General features: G+C 33.8%; 1 protein-coding gene across 18 annotated transcripts in view; it reads left to right on the forward strand.

The window, feature by feature from the left end:
• PPIP5K2 (diphosphoinositol pentakisphosphate kinase 2) overlaps positions 1 to 20,356 on the forward strand; it is a 71,643-nt gene that overhangs the window by 39,962 nt on the left and 11,325 nt on the right. For 5 of the 18 annotated variants that reach the window (XM_066273928.1, XM_066273926.1, XM_066273930.1 and 2 more), the window contains exons 20-29: positions 2,763 to 2,890; positions 3,454 to 3,568; positions 9,801 to 9,908; positions 10,001 to 10,117; positions 10,802 to 10,969; positions 12,273 to 12,393; positions 13,066 to 13,235; positions 14,549 to 14,621; positions 16,422 to 16,541; positions 17,413 to 17,475. In XM_066273928.1, the coding sequence (XP_066130025.1) occupies positions 2,763 to 2,890; positions 3,454 to 3,568; positions 9,801 to 9,908; positions 10,001 to 10,117; positions 10,802 to 10,969; positions 12,273 to 12,393; positions 13,066 to 13,235; positions 14,549 to 14,621; positions 16,422 to 16,541; positions 17,413 to 17,475 (1,183 nt within the window). Of the gene's footprint in view, positions 1 to 2,762; positions 2,891 to 3,453; positions 3,569 to 9,800; positions 9,909 to 10,000; positions 10,118 to 10,801; positions 10,970 to 12,272; positions 12,394 to 13,061; positions 13,236 to 14,548; positions 14,622 to 16,421; positions 16,542 to 17,412; positions 17,476 to 20,356 lie in introns of all 18 variants that reach the window. The other 13 variants (XM_066273932.1, XM_066273935.1, XM_066273939.1 and 10 more) reach the window with 10 other exon arrangements.

Raw genomic sequence — 20,356 nt, forward strand, 5'->3', positions numbered from 1 at the left:
TTGGGAATGAAAAATAGGTTTCTAAGAGCTGGGATCAAAAGAATACTCAAGTATTAATAGGGTTTTAGATAATTTCTTCTTTTGGTATATGTATTTTTGGTACATTGTTTAAATAGTCAAAGAAATTTCTCACCCATTTTTTTTAATTGAGTTTATTGGGGTGACACTGGTTAATATAAGTATACAGATTTCAGGTGCCCAATTCTACAACACATCTCTGTACACCGTATTGTGTTTCACCCCCCCAAATCAAGTATAATAGTATATGTATTGTAATTATTCTATTTTGTTGTTACTATTAATCTCTTACTGTGCCTAATTTATAAATTAGACACTATCATCATAGGTGTATATATATATATATAAGAAAAACAGTATATGGGAAAACAGTGTACAAAGAATTTGGTACTGACCGTTTTCAGGCATCCACTGGCAGTTTTAGAGGGTATCCCCATTAGTATATGTATACTATACATAGTTCTCATGCAAATAAAGAATATTCAAGCTTAGAGACTTGACGACTGAGTCAATAATGTAAAATTTTTACTTGTTTAATATGTGCAAGAAAAATGTGTATACATACGCTTTTTGTGCACAGTGTTGCTGTGCCTCTATAAAAGTTGGTTTCCATTCTTATAATGAATTAGTTCATATATCTATGCAATGTAAATTGGGTAATTCTAATCATGTCTAAGCTTAAATTTGACAAACATGGTTTATTACTTTTAGTTATTTTAACAGTTAATTTTAATTATGATAGGTATTCTTGCTATTATAAAATCAATTTTTCACTTTTTAACTAGTCTCAGTCCTCAGAAAATAGAAGCTCTGGTTTAAAAATGATACTTTAAAATAATAACAATGGTATGGCAATAGATAAGAATGTCTAAAGACTAAATTTGGTATTTAGATTTTCTTCATTGAAATGACACACATTTATTGAAGTTCAAAGAATTTCTTAATGTTATTTATAGATTATGAAATACAGAGGCTTCTTTATATTTGTCATGTTAAATTCAAGGACACTCATTAAATATCACCACATAATAAACTTTCAAATAGCCCCATCTGTTATTTCAATCAGTTGTTTATGAAAGAAACATTGTAATAACATATGAAAACTTGAATATTTAACAATAATTTGCTCTGGTCAGTTGTGGCAAATGAGCAAAATAACACTGTTGAAGGGAACGAGTAATATAACAGTAATATAACTTTGTTGTAAAATTAGAAAAGCAAAAAAAAAAAAAAAACCACTGTGATACCAACTAGAGAAACATTTTAATGTTTTGGAAAATTCTTAAAGGCCTTTTCCTTTAAATTCATGCAGATATATGTTCTCTTAAATATGTGTGTATAACAAGTATATTCTTTTGAAAATAGAACCAGGAAAAGTATGCTGTTTTACAACCTGATTTTTTCCTTTCATTTCAAGAACATTTTATATAAGTAAATCTATATATACATATTATTTCTGATGGCTGAATGGTGTGATGTAATACTAATTTATTTAACTATTTCTCATATTTGGAAATCAATTTTTAAGATTTCTTTTACTCTTTTTACAATGTCTGAATATTTACTCAATACTGTTTCTCTAGTTTAAGAAATCTTTTACCAGTTTTCTTCTAGAGGAGCAGTGTATGAGTGTCTATTTCTTCATGCTTTGCTAACAACAAAAATTTCCCCTGATGATTTTTTTTCCCCCTGATGATTTTTAATTGCAGCATTTTGTTTACTTATACATACACAATTACCTTTATATCCCTTTTGTATTCTTAATTAACAGTCATCTATTTTGGCAAGATGATTGAACCAACCAAGCTTTAGTTTAAGGGAAATGACCCCAAGAAGTTCAGTTTTCATAGGTCTTCCATCTGTAATCAAGCAGCCGTTTCTTTATCAGGCAGTCTTCAAATCTAGTATTTGCACTTATATTTGTCTATATGGGAAGTACGTGGTAACAGGAAGCAGCCTTCAAATTTACATATTCCAGATTATACTTGGAGAGAGAGGGTACATCTGTTTCTTTCTCCTCTGCATTCTCTCTTCTTTTCCTCTCTGTCTTCCCCATCTCACCTTCTGCCATCTTCATTTTTTCCTCTGTCCTCCCATTTACACTCACATCACAGATTTTTTTTTTCCTTTTCATATTGGGTCATTTTCTGTCTACTCCTTTGAACTGTAATTTTTATTACAATTAATTTTTTCTTAATATTTCATATTATAATTTCCCACTAGAAATTTAGTTAACCTATGATAATTATAAACACTAGGAAATTTGTATGTTTTATGACATTTTTTTGTTCACCACAATTAAAACTTTTAAAGTGTTAGCCAAAGATTTTTAAAAGATTTTGTTAGCCTTTTTAATTTTTGAGATTTTAACATAAAAATCTCATTGTTTTGACTTATATTTCTTTTTATATGTTTATTGACTGTTTCTTCTGTGCTTTAGTGTTTGTCTTCTTAATCCATCTTTCTTTTGGGGTTGTTTGTACCTTTAAAACCTGCCAGTTTACTGTCCATAAAGAATACATTCATCCTCCCTTCTTTAGAAATGACTTGCTTTTTTAGTTGCACCATAAATTCTCTCAATGATACTAAACAGTTTTGGGGATAGTATACTTACAGTTGCTGATGTAAACTAGGAGTTGTTCAGTATTCAAAAAAAGGCTAAAGTTCTTTAATTTAGCAATGCATTTGTTAGAGCTCTTTGACGTTGTACCCTTTTTTTCTAATGTCATGTATTTTCTGTTCAGGAATATGGTATAACCAAAGCTGAAAAGCTGGAGATTGCCAAAGGCTACTGTACTCCTCTAGTTAGAAAAATTCGCTCAGACCTTCAGAGGACCCAAGATGATGACACTGTAAATAAACTCCATCCTGTGTAAGAGACTGTACTGATATTTAAATCTACAGGCATCTATTTTTTGCATATTTCAACTCTAAATTACTTTTTAATATTTCTATTTAAAAATCAAGAGTGCGTCAGTTGGCACACTGTGGAAATACAGCTTACCTGGGTATTCCTAGTAGTTACACTTCCAGTCCTGGTTCTTTTTCACTCCAAATCGGGGGGAGAACTGAAGTGACAAGGGAATATGTGTCATTATTCACAGTATTCATATATACCCCGTTCAACAGCATAAACATTGTGAGCTCCTTTCGGGCTGTGACCTCTGTCATTTTTAGTAAAGGAGGTATAATGACCTACTGACAGTGAACTTGACTATAAGGTATTTCTTTGACTAAAAGGTCCCAGTTAGTTCTAGTTATTTTATTGTTAAAGGAGTATCTACTAAGATAATTCTGTGGTTTAAGAATGATAGATTTACTTATAATGGTCTTTTACTTCTAGTACGATTAAATTTCATTTTATAAAATAATTTCAGTACTTAATAAGTTTTGATTATGTGGTTATGTCTTAACACTGTCTCTCTTTAACATTAGGTATTCCAGGGGTGTTCTGTCTCCCGAACGTCATGTTCGTACCAGATTATATTTCACCAGTGAAAGTCATGTACATTCTTTACTATCAATTCTTCGCTATGGTGCCTTATGCAATGTAAGTAGAATGTTATTCCAATCTACTTAAATATGTTTCATTGAATTTGTACTGAAATCACTAACACCTGTTTTTACTGTGTAATTTTTAAAATTTATTTTTAGTGAGAGAGACAGGAAAGAAGAGAGGTGATAAGAAGCATCAGCTCATAGTTGCGTCACTTTAGTTGTTCATTGATTGCTTCTCATATGTGACTTGACAGGGCAGTGGGCTCAAGCTGAGCCATGACCCTTGCTCAAGCCAGTGACCATGAGAACATGTTGATGATCCCCTGCTCAAGTCAGTCACCCTGCATTTAAGCTGGTGACCTCAGGGTTTTGAACCTGGGATCTCAGTGTCCTAGATCAATGCTCTATTCACCGATCAGGCACTGTGTAATTTTAATAATTCATCATTCACTATTTGTCAAGGCTTTATTATATTATATATACATATACTACACACTGAGCTTGGTATTGGGGATAGAGACATTTTCTCTTTTGGAAAAGATCTGTTTAAGCCAGCGGTTCTCAACCTGTGGGTCGCGACCCCGGCTGGGGTCGAACGACCAAAATACAGGGGTCGCCGATGGCTTTAGGCGACCCCTGTATTTTGGTCGTTCGACCCCGGCGGGGGTCGCGACCCACAGGTTGAGAACCGCTGGTTTAAGCAAACAATATAAAATATTTTAGGTGATGTCATAGGCTGGTGGCAGTGAGATCAAGAGAAGCTGATGAATTTGAGTTCTTTAGGGATTAGAATTGATAGGACTTCGTGTTTGGTTGGATATTGTGCCTTTTATTTACTGCTGTGTATTGAATCATACCAAAGGTGATTGGCTTAAAACAACCACAATCATTTTTCTTTTCTTTTTTTTTCTATTTTTCCAAAGTTAGAAACGTGGAGGCAGTCAAACAGACTCCTGCATGCACCCGACCAGGATCCACCTGGAATGCCCACCAGGGGGCGATTCTTTTCCCATCTGGGGCGTTGCTCCCTTGTTGCCAGAGCCATTCTAGCACCTGAGGCAGAGGCCATGGAGTTATCCTCAACGCCTGGGCCAACTTTGCTCCATTGGAGCCTTGGCTGCTGGAGGGGAAGAGAGAGATAGAGAGGAAGGTGGAGAAGCAGATGGGTGCTTCTCCTGTGTGCCCTGGCGGGGAATCGAACCCAGGACTTCCACACACTGGGCCAATGCTCAACCCCTGAGCTAACTGGCCAGGGCCACAATCACAGACATTTTTATCTTTCACAGTTTAAAGAATTGACTGTGATCTTTTAGGCAGTTTTATTATGGGTCTCTCATGAAGTTGCAGTCAGACAGTTACTGGGACTTGAATCATCTCAAAGCTTTCCTCTCATGTGTCATGCTTCCTTCTGGTTGTCAGCTAGGACCTTGGTGGGGTTGTTTGGCAGAATACCTATACCTGGCCTCTTCATATGACCTACTTCAAAACATAGCAACTGAGTTCCAAGAGTAAGCTGTAGGTTAAAGGAGGGGGCAATAGACCCACATTGCTGGGTGAATGGAATTTTACTTTCACACTGTAAAATTAGTACTTGGGACAGGATATATTGTGGTGGCCATCTTTGGAAAATATGTTCATTGGCCACACAATCTATATTTCTCCCATATGGAAAATTCACTTAACTTTGTCAATATTCCCCCAGTCTTTTTCTATTACAGCATAATCTTGACATCTAGGATCTCATCGTCTAAATCAGGTCCAGATATGGATGGGGCTCTTTGGACACAGATTCTTGAGTGCTTCTTAATTCAAAGTTACATGTATTTACTAAGTAAAGATTAAACTCTGTACCAAAATGATGTCCTATTTTCTACTTTTAAAATATTAATTTGAAATATAAACTATATCTGAACTCATAATGTCCTTATAAGACCCTGTAAAAAATAATACTTAAAACCTTGCTCAGTACCTTCCTCGTTGAAACTTGATTTTTTAGTGTGGACTGGGTAAAATCCATCTCTCCATAATAGATATATAAAAAAGATTTGTTAAGGAAATAAGATTATAAATAAGTTTTCAGGGAATACATATATATGTATAAAATGGTGCTTAATTTAAAAATATTTTTATGAATTTTTACATGTTAATTGTGGTTAGAAAGATGTTACTAAATATTATTTAATTTTATCTGTTCATTAAAATAACCTAGCAAAATATAATTGCAACATTAAATTAGATATTAGATGTTCTTTTTAATAATGTGTTATCACGAAGTCCAATAGATCTTTTCACCTATTGAAAATATTTACTATTTAATTTAAACCCATCATTTATAGTGATTTACATCTGAAACTTAGTAATACTATGCTAATTTGTGTTTTCTCTTATCAATTCTGGAAAAAACAAAACCATGATTCTTGGCGTATATCTCCACTGCAAACACAGACAGTACACAGACACACAGATGCAGCTTTTGCCCAGAGTGTTGCTTAGGGTGGGAGTAGCTGCTCTGTGGCTTGGCATTAGAGCAGTTAGAGTTGTAAATAGCTAATTATTGAAATGAAGCTAAGAATACATGGAACTACACAAATTACATGATGCTGGTTTAACTTTACTCTTCCAAAAACTTCAAAAGGGGAAAGCTTCTTCAAGAATGTATAATGTCTAAATTTAAAAATGAAACATATGCTAAAATTTAAAAAATAATCAGCATGTGGTCTTGTAAATTTGGGCTTTTGCATATCAAATTTTGTTTTTTAAAAGCCACATTTATACTAAAGTAAAAAATATTATATACTCTTATTGCATACAAAAAATGTTGGATGCTTTTATATATTTGTGATGTTTATGACATAGATGAAGGAAAGTTATCTGTGATGTTCATGAGGTCTAAGTAGACCCTGTTGACCATAGATTATAGACTTTGGACTTTGAGTAGTTTGATCTCTCCAGATAGAATTTTCTACTTGGATTGCTTATAGTACATGTACATCCATTCATCTGTTGATGGACACTTAGGTTGCTTACACATCTTGGCTATTGTAAATAATGTTTCAATGAACATATGGATGCATACATCTTTTTGATTTAGTGTTTCAAGTTTCTTCAGGTAAATACCCAGAAGTGGAATTGCTGGGTACTTTTTGGTATCTTGTTATGGCCTTTAAAAATGTCTATTTTGTCTGGTATAAGTATTGCTATCCCTGTTTTGTTTTGTTTTTCAATTTCTATTTTCATGAAATATCTTTTTCTATCCCTTTAAGTCTGTGTGTGTCTAACCATCTGAAGTGAGTCTCTTATAATAGGTAAGGGTCTTGTGTTCTTATCCATTTGCTACACTGTATCTTTTTATTAGAATATATAATCTATTTACATTTAAAGAAATTGTTGATCAGTATGTCTTTTTACTTTTTTTATTTTTCAGAATTTGATTGTTTTTTTGGTCTTCTGAAAGAAAACCTTATATGCAAATGTGCCACATCTTTTTATCTACTTATCTTGGGCTGCTTCCATGAACACAGGGATGCATATATTCTTTTGAATTAGTGTATTTTGGTTTGGGTTTTTTTTTTATAAATTCCCAGAACTGTGTGGCCAGAAAAAAGGAGATCTCGCCTTTTGCGACAGCATGGATAGACCTGAAGAGCATTATGCTAAGTGAATAAGCCCTTTAGACAAACACATGTATGTACCATATGTAGAATTTTTAGTCTATTAATAGAGCATCTCATTTGGTGCTGATGAGTTCCTTCAACTTTTTCTTGTCTAGGAAGTTCTTTATCTGTTTTTTTATTCTAAATGATAGGTTTGCTGGGTAGAGTAATGTTGGTTGTAGGTCATTGTTTTTTATCGCTTTGAATATTTCCTACTAGTTCCATCTGGCCTGCAAAATTTCTGTTGAGAAATCAGCTGACAGTTTTATGGGACCTTTCTAGTAGGTAACTAACTGCTTTTCTCGCTACTTTTAAGATTCACTCTTTGTCTTTAGCCTTTGGCATTTTAATTATAATGTGTGTTGTGGTATGGGCTTCTTGAAGTTTGCTTGTTTGGGACTCTGTGCTTCCTGCACTTGTGTGTCCTTTTTCTTTATCAGGTTAGAGAGTTTTCAGTCATTATTTCTTCAAATAGCTTCTCAATCCCTTGCTGTCTTTTTCTGATATTGCTATAATATGACTGTTGTTATGCTTGATAGAGTACCCTTATTTTTTAAAATTCATTTTTCTTTTTGCTGCTCTGTCGAGTGTCTTCTACCTTGTCTTCCAAATCACTCATTTGATCCTCTTTCTCATCTAATCTTCTGTTGATTCCTTACAGTATTCCTTCTGACTGGTTCTTTTTCAAGGTTTCTGTGTCTTTTTTTATGCTGTTGAAGTTCTAAGTTCCTTGAGTATCCTTATAACCATTGTTTGAACTCTGTATCTGATAGTTTGCTTGCCTCCATTTTTTTTAGTTCATTTCTGGAGATTTCTCATGTTTCTTCATTTGGGACATGTTTCATTTCTCCCCGTTTTGGCTACCTCTCTCTGTTTGTTTCTATGTATTATGTAGATAATGCTATATCTCCCAGTGTTGATAGGGTGACCTTAATGCAGTAGGTGTCCTGTAGGTCCCAGTACAAAGCCTCCCTAGTTACTCTAGCTGGGCATTATAAGTGTGCCCCCAGTGTGGGCTGCCCTTTGTTTCAGTGCACTTTGATTGCTGTTGGCACTTCAATGACAGGGATTTAACCACAGTGTGATTGGCTGTGAAGACTGGCCACGACTACAGAGGCAGAGCTGCTTTGCAAGGGCTGACTCTATTGAGCAGAACTTGCTTCTGCAGGGCTCTGGTGCCTCCCAAGTCTGCCCCTTGATTGTTGCTCATGGAAGTGGTAGAGTGGTGCTCTGGCATCATGTGAAGCTGGCCACCTGGTCAGCTGGCTCTGGGTCCTGACTAGAGATACAGACCAAGACAAGCTGCTTCTTGTACTCTGCCCAGGGCCACCTGACATGAGCTATAGAGTGATCTACAGATGGCTACTATTGTGCTGGGTTTGGAGGTACCTGGGAGAGGCCATGCCGCAAACTGAGTCCAGCTGCCACACTAGTGCCAGGCCTAGGGCCACTTAGCAAGAGGTACATGGCTGCCTATGTCAAATGCTACTTCTTTGGGATTTGTGAACATTTGAAAGAATTTGTGACCAAGATGGTCATTTGCTGGAAGCAACTTGGGTAGGCCCAAAAGTTGGATAGGGTAGAGTCTCATGGAATCACCAAGGTTAGGCAAACAGTTTTAGCTAGTTTGGTGAACTCAGATATGGTGCTTGCCTGCCAGCTCTATGGTGGGAGGACTCAGCAAAGATACAAAGATTTCTGCCAACACTTCTGTCTAGGAGAAAGGCACCCCTCCAGTCCTCGTCTCAGAGCCAGACAATTCAGTTTTCCCTATGTGTCTCTAGCAACTTTCCAACTGCTGCCCCAGTGCTAGAGCTCAGAGTGAATGAGGCTAAGCAAGACCAGGCACAAGCCTTTTAAGAGGAATGTCTGGACTCCTCCAGCTCTCCATCTCGCTCAGATAAGGTCCTTGCTGGTTTTCACCGGCAGAAGTGAATTCACAGAAGGCGGATTTCTCTTCCAAGCACTGAAACCCTGGACTGGGGAGACTGGTGTGGTACGGGGACCTCTCACTCCTCAGGGGGAACTTCTGCAACAGACATATTCCTCCAGATTTTTAACCATCACACACAGGTTTCGAACCATCTTCTCATGGTTTCCACCGCTACGTGGCTGTTTCTATATATTTTAGTGATAGAATTTGTCTCACTAGATTTCAAGTGGTTCTGAATGATGGTTGTTCTGTAGTTTAATTGTAATTTCGATGTGGTTGTGAGAGAAAGCCAATACAATATTTACCTACTTTGCCATCTTGACCAGAAGCCTTTTTGGGGGGAGGGGGGGTGATTAGTATATAACATAACAGTTCAAATGCTGAAGAAATGTTTATCTGAAACCTATGTATTCTTATTGATCAATGTCACCCTGTTAAATTTAATTTTCTAAATGTTAAATATAATAACTTACCACAAGAGTTTCTAATACTTCTGGTAAGGTATTTTTAAAAATTACTTAAAGCTTAAGTAATTTACTGAGACAAATACAGTGGAGTTATTTCTAAAGATTTGTGCATATACCTATTCACTTTTCTTTGTGGTGTCACTCAGCATTAAGTGAGCTACCATAGTGAAGATAAAGTGACTTTCAAGTAGTACAATATAAGAAAATGTTTTCCATTTATTTTTTATTCAGGAAGCAAAAGATGACCAGTGGAAACGAGCTATGGATTATTTAACTGTTGTCAGTGAGCTCAACTACATGACTCAGATTGTTATCATGCTTTATGAGGATCCTAACAAGGTAGCAAGAGTTCTTGATTTCCATATAGTCCCTGAGGTGAATAAGTAGCTTGAAGTTTCTCATTCTCAAAATGTTCTGTGAAATTTTTTTAGGATCTGTCTTCAGAGGAACGCTTTCATGTTGAATTACACTTCAGTCCAGGAGCCAAAGGATGTGAAGAAGACAAAAATTTACCATCTGGGTATGGATATAGACCAGCTTCGAGAGAGGTAATGAAGACGAAACTCTCAGTGCTTGGTTACTACAGTTTTAGCTTTTCATGAAGTGTCTGAAAGAAACTGACTATGACTCAGTTTACCCATTCTATTATTTGGGTATAAAATTTTTAACTTATCTGTCTCCTCTACTATATACAGTGAGATTCTTGCAGTCTAGGACTGTATCTTACTCAGTTGTGTCTTCGTGTATAGTACCACTCAGTAATTATTTAGTGAGCCATCAAATGATTATTTATGTATGCAATCATCACATCTGTTGGAAATATTTGAAATGGAATATAAGTATTCTATAATATATAAATTCAGAGGCAGTTTAGTTTGTGCTTGGAATGATGCTGTTCATATATTAAAAAAAACTAATCTCTACTCTTTTTTATTTTATTATATTGTTTATTTATTTTGGACATTTAATGCACTTAATTAGGCTGTTTTATTTTTGTTGTTGTATTATTGTTTAATTTCTCCATAAAGTATGTGTATTTCCTAAAGTTAGAAACTCGATCAATTGTCTTACAATACCCAAAATAATACTAGGCTATTGTAAGAACTTAATTACTATTAATTCACTTGAATAAACAATTTTGTACATGTACTCTAAATGACTACCAGTTGATTCAGTTTGTTCATCAGGAAAGATTGTTGTTTTATCTGATATGTTTTATTCTTTTCCCATAGAATGAAGGCAGACGACCTTTTAAAATTAATGGCGATGATGAACCACATACATCTAAAAAAGATGAGATTGATCGAGGTGTGCTGTTTTTCAAACCTATGGTATCAGAGCCAATTCATATACACAGGAAGTCTCCACTTCCAAGATCTAGGAAGATGGCTACAAATGAAGTAAGTGCACGTGTTAAAGCATGTATTTTATAAAGTAAACTAACTATTTTTATGAAACAGAAAAGAAAATACAGCTTTAATTATAGAACAGGACATAATTTTTAAAATAATGGATCAAGAATAATTTTTGGTTAAAAGTAAAGAAGAATTGCCACAGATGCTTCAATAATATCTAATTCCAATGACACTGTATTAAGATGAAATTCTAAATTGTTAGCCTACTTGCAAAAATCAATATATGAATTTGAAAATTTGATGATTAGTTAAAAGACTTACCTTTGTATTAACATCTACAATTAAATAACTAAAGCTAATTGTTATGCTCACTACTAAATTAACATTTAAATAGCTGCTAAAATAACATTTAAAAAGAAAGTTGAATAGTTAGAATGAAGCTAGTTTAGTAAATCTTTATCTGTATAGATTTTTATACTTTAAATATCTTTACTTTGGATTATCTATATTCTCTGCCAGACGATTTTCCAAGCACTGATTGAGGTCACTGCTTACAAATATTTTCTAAAGGCTGAGTAAAAGTATAAAGCAATAACTGAACTTTAAAACAGAAGAATCATCAACTTCTAAGTTAGAAAATATTTTTGTTGCTAATAAACTGTGCTAAGTAAGGAGTATAACGTTACCTAGCAGTTGGAGAGTAAGAATATAAACAACAAAAAGGAATTATGTTTGTTTCTGTGGTCTCAAATTATATAAAGATAAGTGCTATATGATTCTTAAATTTCAAATATATATGTACCTCAGTTTAACAATACTGAACATATCTGTACATATAGAAGAAATATCCATCAGTACAATAGATTGTTGTAATTTTTTAATGAAAATTGTAAACTAGTTAGGGTTCCTAAAAATGTGATATTTTAAGTTAATTCCAATAGAGGATGATTGACAATTGTAGAACATGGGTTATTAGTTCTGTTATAGCTTAATTTAAAAAAATATGAAACCTGGGGTTATGTTTAGCTATCTTTAATTTCAGAAAATAACCTAAACTACCTTTTATGTGAGGGCAGTGATTTTGATGTTGAACAAAGCAATCTGTAATTAATCAGAGTGTTTAGGAATTTCACCGTTAAATCTTCTCCTGCACTCCAAAAAGCCTGTAATATTGATATAGCCATCTGTTTGCAACTTATCTGTGTTTGCAAAATCTTCAACAAAATCACTGCCCTTTGTTAACTCTTAAAACACAGGACACATTTATAAACGTTTTTTCTCATAAATACATAAATAGTTACTTTCAAGAGATTATTTCTATGCCATGCTAAACTTTTACTTTCATAAGGTAAATTATTCAAGTAAAACCTTGAAGACTCTTTCCAGCGTCTGCCATCTCCATGGATATCAGAAGTTTGTACTTCCAAAAGCCACACAGAGAAAAAGACTATTCTCTTCATTTTGTGCAAGTAGATTTTACTCTGTCCTCGCTGTCTGAACCTGACCGTGCAAACATGTACAATGGGAATGTTGGCTGCATGTTTTGCCTACTGGACTCTATAAATGATATTTGAAGGGTATATAAACAAATAGATAGCTTGAAAGTATAAACAAGTACCATTTGAACCCATCTTATGTTTAATTTTTTTTTTTAGTGTCTGGCAGATATTCTTTTCTACATTATATATGTTGATATCTAGTTCACCCTTTGCATGATTTTTTTATGCTTTGGGTTGAAAACTTTACCCCATATAGCACAACACCTCTTGAATATCTAAAATTAAGCAGAATACTTTCCTATTTTAAAAATTGCTAAGATAAAAGATTATTAAAATCTTTATAAGAGGGAAGGGACAACTCAACTATTAAGCAGTATGAATATATTTTGTATGTTTAAGATAGTAAGATAATTCTCATAATTGTTATCACATACAGTTAGATTTTGTCATTCCTATCATTTTTCTCAAATATTAAAATATTTGGCTCCCAAATTACTGTTTAATAGTTTTGAAAGAATTGATAAGCAAATGTGAACAAACTGTATTTTTTTTTCTTTCTGATCATTGCCTCTGTTGTATCTAACTTTGCATGCTCTGCTTTTTTTTTTTTTTTTTTTTGCCCCCTTTCTCACTTCCAGGAAGAGAGCCCCCTGAGTGTGTCTAGCCCAGAGGGTACTGGTACCTGGCTGCATTATACCAGTGGTGTGGGTACTGGGCGTCGAAGACGCAGATCAGGGGAACAAATCACTTCTTCCCCTGTCTCCCCCAAATCATTGGCTTTCACATCCAGTATTTTTGGCTCATGGCAACAGGTTTTTAAACTTTACTTCATTAAACATTTTTCCTCCCTGCATTCAGAGCAACATACAGCTATCTTTGAGGACATCTAATCCCTTATATTTTACATCAGAGTAAATCCTTCTGTTTTTTAATTTTGAGTTTATTTTAAAATGCTTGTAATAACAATATTTATCTAATAACAATAACAATATTTGAAGGAAAGAAATCACTTACATTGCATGTGTTTATCATTTTTACTGGGAGGGTTTTAAATATCCAGGATTTAAAAATTAATAAATGTATACTCCTGGTACTTTAATTTAATATAATTTTTAAAAATAAAAAATATTTCTTTGACATAATTATCCTTTAAAACATTCAGAATCAAAACTACATAATTTGATGGTAGGAGAAATAATTCCCCCCCCATAATTGAGAAATTAAATTCCCACTTGGAATTTGCTGAGAATGTGAACATTTTTTTAAAATACCAAAATTTATGTGACCTTGTATTAATTAGCAGGATACACTAATACTGATCATGCTTTCCCTCACTCCATTACCTGGGAGTATCTGATTAAAGGGATATATACATTGTTTTTTGTGTATTTTTCTTAGTTGTATAATAATTTAATACTCTTTTTAAGATAAGAGGGGGCAATGCATATCTGACCATCAACAATATGGGTCAAATAACATGACATCAGAAAGATTTTCGTGATGATATTTGGAAATTCAAAATAGTTTTGGTATTTTTTTTGTTGTTTTGTTTTGTTTATTTTGCATTGGAAGGTCTGCTGTTACACATGACTTTTCCAAGAATTTCAGCAATTTCCTTTTGGAAATATAATGGTTTTGATCATAGGAAAAGGGATTATGGTATCCATTAAGGCTGTGAATATTTAAAGGTTACTCTGATAAAGCCCGTGCATGGATCAGTAATTGTATGGTGACCTCAACAGTCTCTGTCTGTCTTTTCTTTTGTTTGTGATTGTTTTTCCCCCCTTCAAATACAGGAGCTGTCTAAGAATGGGCATTTTGCTTCCTTTAAGAGAGAGTGAAATTATATCAATCTATTAATTGTTTCTTCTCATCTGTCTTGCTTCATACATGATGTTTCATTCTTGAATGCCTGCTTCGCACCACTTCATTGCAAGGACCTCATATGAAATGGACTCCCTTCAGAAAGGGATCTTGCATGATCTTTCATGTTTTATGTATTTCTACTAATACTTATCATACAGCTTATTAACCTTTGTCTGTCTGAAACAGGCTGCAAATGAAATATGGACTTCTGAATTTATTTTACTGTTTTTACCTTATTTATTTTGCTTTCCTTGCACAGGTTGTATCTGAAAATGCTAATTACCTGCGAACACCAAGAACTCTTGTGGAACAGAAGCAGAACCCTACTGTAGGTATGTGGTCTAAAAAAATTGTAATCCAAATCTTAAACTCAGTATATTGCACACATATAAAACTCTTTAATGGTGAAAACATGACCAAATGCTATGCTTTAGTTTTTATTTTAACATATACTAATTCAGAAATGTTGAGTTGTACAATTTGAAATATACAACCAAGTTTTGATAAAATAAATAAGAAATAGCCTTTAATTTTGTTTTATAACCCTTTTGAATGACCACAATATAAACTACTTAGTCCAATTACCAATGCTCGTTATTAACCTTGTATTCCATAAGTTAAAATTCCAACATGTTTCAATTTGGGAAGGAAACTTTATTTTTCCTAATTGGTAAATACGAGTAACTGTATGTGGTATTACATACAAAAAAAACCCCTTTTACTTTTCTGATTAAAAATATTAGGTGGGCCTGGCCTGTGGTGGCGCAGTGGATAAAGTGTCGACCTGGAAATGCTGAGGTCGCCGGTTCGAAACCCTGGGCTTGCCTGGTCAGGGCACATATGGGAGTTGATGCTTCCAGTCTCTCTCTCCTCTCTCTCTCTCTCTCTCTCTCTCTCTCTCAGTCTCTCTCCTCTCTAAAATGAATAAATAAAATAAAAATTAAAAAAAAAAAGATTTGTTTAAAAAAAAATAGGTGGGGAGTGTTTCAGACTCTATCTGGGATTATGAATTTTTGTTTGATCATCTCTGTGGGAAACCACAGCAGGTCGAATGCTCAGTGGCAGTGTTGCTCACTGACCTTGGGACACAGTTGGTTCTTTGCTAACTCTCAAGCGAAGCAACCTCTCTAAACATATTTGGTTTTAAGCTCATTATTGATAAACTGTATGAGGTGTGGCATATTATTTTCTGTAAATAGTTATCTAAATAGATTTAATTAAAGCATAAATTAAGTTTCAACTATGTATGTACTATGATCTCTATACTAAGTATATGAGCTGTTTGTTGGTGCCTACCTACTTGAAGATCTTTCTTGAGTTAATTACATGTAGCTAATGTTGATAGTTTTTAATATTCCCACAATACCTTGTCAGAAATATATATATATATCCACATAATAAATATACATATCTATTTCTCCTTCCTTTGTGTATTATGATGTATTAGATAGAAATTTATTTCATCATTACCCAGTAGTAAGAGTTTTGCTTGGTTATAAAGACTTTTGCTACAAATTAAGCATCAATTTATACTGACTGTGTTTTATTTGTTAATAATATATTTCATTGGGGTCTTACTAAAGATCTTAAGTAATTCAAATATTGGAATTTAAACTGATTTAAAGGAACTGTTTTTACCTGGTCTTCTCACAAATAAGTAAGCTTCGATTTGCTTTATTTCATAACAAATATTGATAATTTTAAATTCAAGGTCATTAGAAAAGATTCTTTGCAGGCATACATCCAAAATATTGATTTACTATGATTAAATTTGTGTTAGGAGAGATTTTTTTCTGTGGCCTGCTCATGTAAATTAATTGACAATTCCTTATCATCCTAAATTAATTTTTGTGGTAGCGTTTTTAGTACTTTTAACGTGTGTATATCTAATTATTGAATGGGCATATTATTTTCCTCAAAGACAATATTTTGTCCAGTGTTAAATACCTTCACTTGTTGTATATATGAGAAGTAGTTGATTGTATTAAAGTTGACATTACAAGCGAATTGTGAGCCTGTTCCAGGCACTGCCAAATATGTGTGGTAAGAGCCACGTTATTGCATGCTGCATGAATTCCCAATGTGAATGGAAGAACACCCGTTGTGTATGTATTTTCTCTAACTCCCATCAGGGTCTCACTGTGCGGGCCTGTTTAGCACCTCGGTGCTCGGGGGTTCTTCAAGCGCACCTAACCTACAGGATTATGCTCGTACTCATCGTAAAAAGCTGACCTCTTCTGGCTGCATAGATGGTATGTGCACACATGCACACACAGATTCATACCTACACCCACGCACACACCCATGACGATACAGTATTTCACAGAGGCAAGCCTAAGGCCAGTGACTGATCAAGTGGAACCCTAGCATCCATTGCCTAAATGCCTATCAGTGCTCTCTGCTATCCACCGCTTGGACCCATGTTTCATCGAACAGTTAATTGTAGTTAGACTCACAGTACTTGTTCACTGAGTCGTTTGTTGAAATGTGGAATTCAGAACTGCATCATATGTATTATTCTTTTAGATAGTTGATAAGCCATATTATAAACAATAAATCTTTGATCTTTTAAACTTTGTTCACTGTTAGTCTTTATTTTACTTATTGATATTGACTAAATAAATAGAAGAAAATATCATCTTGGCAATATTTATAAAAATTAACATAGGTTGAGAATTTTTTAGAATCCCTAGTTCAAGGAGATCCTCTCAGTAATATACCTTAAGTTTTAGTATTTAGAATTTTTTTTTTTAGTTTTATTTTTCTATTACTTGAGGTTCCTCTTGTTCTTAGAAGTGTGGATTAACCTTATCAGTATTAGCTGTACTTAAAACTTTTTCTCATGTACCCACAATTTTACTGTTGTCAGTAAAGCATGGATTTGTCAGAATTGCTAGCTCACCCTGCTTTTCTTTCTTTTGTGTATTTCATTAAACACTTTGCCTCTGTCATCAAGCCATTTTACTTCTTTTAACTAGTATTTGGCTTATTACCCTTTCTCATTGTCCCTTCTGCATGTCACCTAATACTAACCTCCTTATATATTTGTTTTTCCCTTTTTTTTAAGTGTCCTTCCTTTGGTAGCTGTTACAAATTTCAGGTACCTGTTTTTCTCTTTCTTAGACTCCACACGCGGTTCTGCTGTTAAAAGGTTTTCTATCTCATTTGCTCGACACCCAACCAATGGTATGTTTTGCTTTTATTTTAAAAGATACTCCACTGCTTCATCCTTTTTTATTTTTCTTTTCTTTCAAAATTTGGGGTATACAGTATCACTCATTTCTCCATCCGTAATTTCAATTGGCATACAATTCCGGCTTATAATTCACCCAAAGTATTGATACTGTCTAGCTCCCCTTTTTTAGCTGTAATTTGCACAATAATTTATCATTACTCATCCAACTTTTAAATGAACACAATGATGATGAGTTTCAATACTAAATTAACACCTGAAAATTCCTTCTAATTTCTCAAGTGATCAGTCTACACAAATTAAAAAAAAATAGTATTTATTTTCTTAATTCATAATAATTTTAATGTTTTTTGTTCTTAATTTCCTTTCTGATCACATGGCATTTTATTGAGTTATTTTACAGAAAACAGAGCCACACTATCAAATAGCCAAATGAGATGTGTCTTTGAAAAGTTCTTGGAACCAAGGATGGAGATTTTACTGTGTAGCAGCATTTCTCCCCGGCTCTTTGTCTAAAGCGAAATCTGACGTGGCCCGGAGCACTCTAAAAGTTTCATTCAGCATTCACTTTGTCCTCATGTAGCAGTATGGTTTGCTGTTGTTAAGCAACCAATTTCTCTTGGTATCACTGCTTTTTGTTAAAATTTGGAGAATGTCTGATATGAAGGAGACTAAACTAGAAATCTGGAAAGCCAATTCAATTAAACTCAGTTCTTGAGGCTGAACATGAAAGTATTTTGTGGCCACTATTGACTGAATTGTTGCACTGTTACAGCTTTTATATAGAGAGCTTGTTTTTGTGGGGCAAGAGGGAGTGTTTACTGAACACTTTTAAATTCAGGATTAAAGAATTTAAAAGAAAACATAGAGGATTTTGATGTGATTCAGAATAAAGGATTTTTATTCCTGAAACTTTTTTTTCTTTCTAACTGCAAATAAGTCTTTCAGATACTCAAGTCAGATCTTTCAAAAACTTCCATGAAAAACTAAAGGATTGAGCACAAGTTCATAGTCATTCTTCTCCCCAGATTCTTACAAAGCACAGCTAAATAACACTGCACTAATGCTTCTTGGAGGCAGTGTCAGAAGATCTATCTCATCCTAATGACTGAAAATTAGCTTTAAAACTTCATGTGTTTTTCTTCTGTTGAAGCTGTTTAAATGCTACCTTTTGAAGAAAAGATTCTTATTTGATAGAGCTGCAGCTTCTAAAGAACATGCATGCATAAGAACCGAAGTCACAAGGAATACAGAAGTCACAAAATTCGGAGCAGAGACATTGCAGGTTTAAGACAATATAGTTTTTGTGCAGATTGCTTGTGTTTATAGTCAGTATTGCAAGTTTTATATAAGAAAAATCTGTTTACTGAAGCTAAAGAAAATTCCTTTTGTTCAGTTTAACAGAAAATAGAATAATTTTATATTTCTTTGGTGTAGGCTTTTAAAGAATATAGATAATTCCACACATTATGAGACTTAAATGCATATAAAATGTATTCCATTCAACCCCAGAAATATTTCTTTTGGGTCTCTTTTTCTTTTTTTATAATAGGTTGTCTTATCTATCCTATGAATTGACATTTTTCTCTTTCACATATTATTTTTCCTAACTTTCATATTATTTCCATCTTAACACATATCATAAACTTACCCCTGCCTTCATCTTTAGTTCAAGGAACGTGGTGAAACAAGTTATCTTCTGACAGTGCTTTACCTTATTTTCTGGGCCTCTGTGCAGAATACCTACACTTCTGTAGGTGCTGGTCCGTTTCCTCTGTGGGATTTCTAGGCTCCAGTGGTATGTTTCTATAGCTTCTAAACATGACAGCAGGGTTGCTTTTTAAATTGCTAACCCTTTCATTGTGCATTAAAGGAAATGTTTACTGAAGATAATGGGAAAAAATGAGGTCCAAAAGAAATTGATTATATTGTACTTTGCCTGTTACAAAGTCTAACAGGCAAATTCAGGAAAATAGTTATTATGGAAGACTTAGAAATATTCTAAGGAAGGAGTAAAAAACCACATTATTCATTTTAGTGTATTGCAAAGAAAGGGTTTGCATTTATTTGCATGAATATTGTACTTAAAAACATGTAATACTTGTGCAGTCCTAATGCCTTTACTGCTTACTTTAGGTGTTTTTTGTTGCTATTAAGGTATAATAGTTGTTGTTTTGTTTAAGTATATGTAATGTAATATTGTCATGCTTTGGTTTGCACCTGAAAATCAAACATCAAATTTGTAAATCCTTCAGTAATTTTCATAGGACGGATAGATTATTTTTTTAACCAAGGTTTTCGTATTCCAGCTAAGAATTAGGCAGTTCTTGGGTCAATATTTCCTCCCAATATTAAATAAACATTATTAGTCAGTGTTAAAATGAGCACATGCTTATTGAAATAGACAATTTTGTGGTCTATTTTAAGTTTAATTTCTACTATTAAATAATATTTGACTTTATGCAAAACTTGAAGTATTAAAGGTATTTTCTCTGGAGGAAAATTAATTTGTATTTTGGAAAGAGTAGATGCAGAAAGAGTTGTCTTTTGCTTCTATATGAAAGCAATTTTAAAAGCCATTAAGTTTAAATAAGCCATTTTTTGTAAAAAGAAAATAACTATATCCTACTTTTGGGGGGGGAAATATTTATTTAAATGTTTTTGTTTCACTGATGGTATTGATACATATCTGCATGGTTTATGAAATTTTTGTATTTCTGTGCCGTTGTTGAGTACAAACGTATATGTATTTTGAATCGCTTTTTACTCGACCTACCTTTACTCAGCTAGCAAATTCCAATAATAGAATTATTGTGTTTATTCAATCAAGGTAGGTGAAATATGATTTGGAATTTTAATTTCACCATTAATGAA

Source organism: Saccopteryx bilineata, chromosome 4 (assembly GCF_036850765.1).
Source record: "Saccopteryx bilineata isolate mSacBil1 chromosome 4, mSacBil1_pri_phased_curated, whole genome shotgun sequence".
Taxonomy (NCBI): domain Eukaryota; kingdom Metazoa; phylum Chordata; class Mammalia; order Chiroptera; family Emballonuridae; genus Saccopteryx; species Saccopteryx bilineata.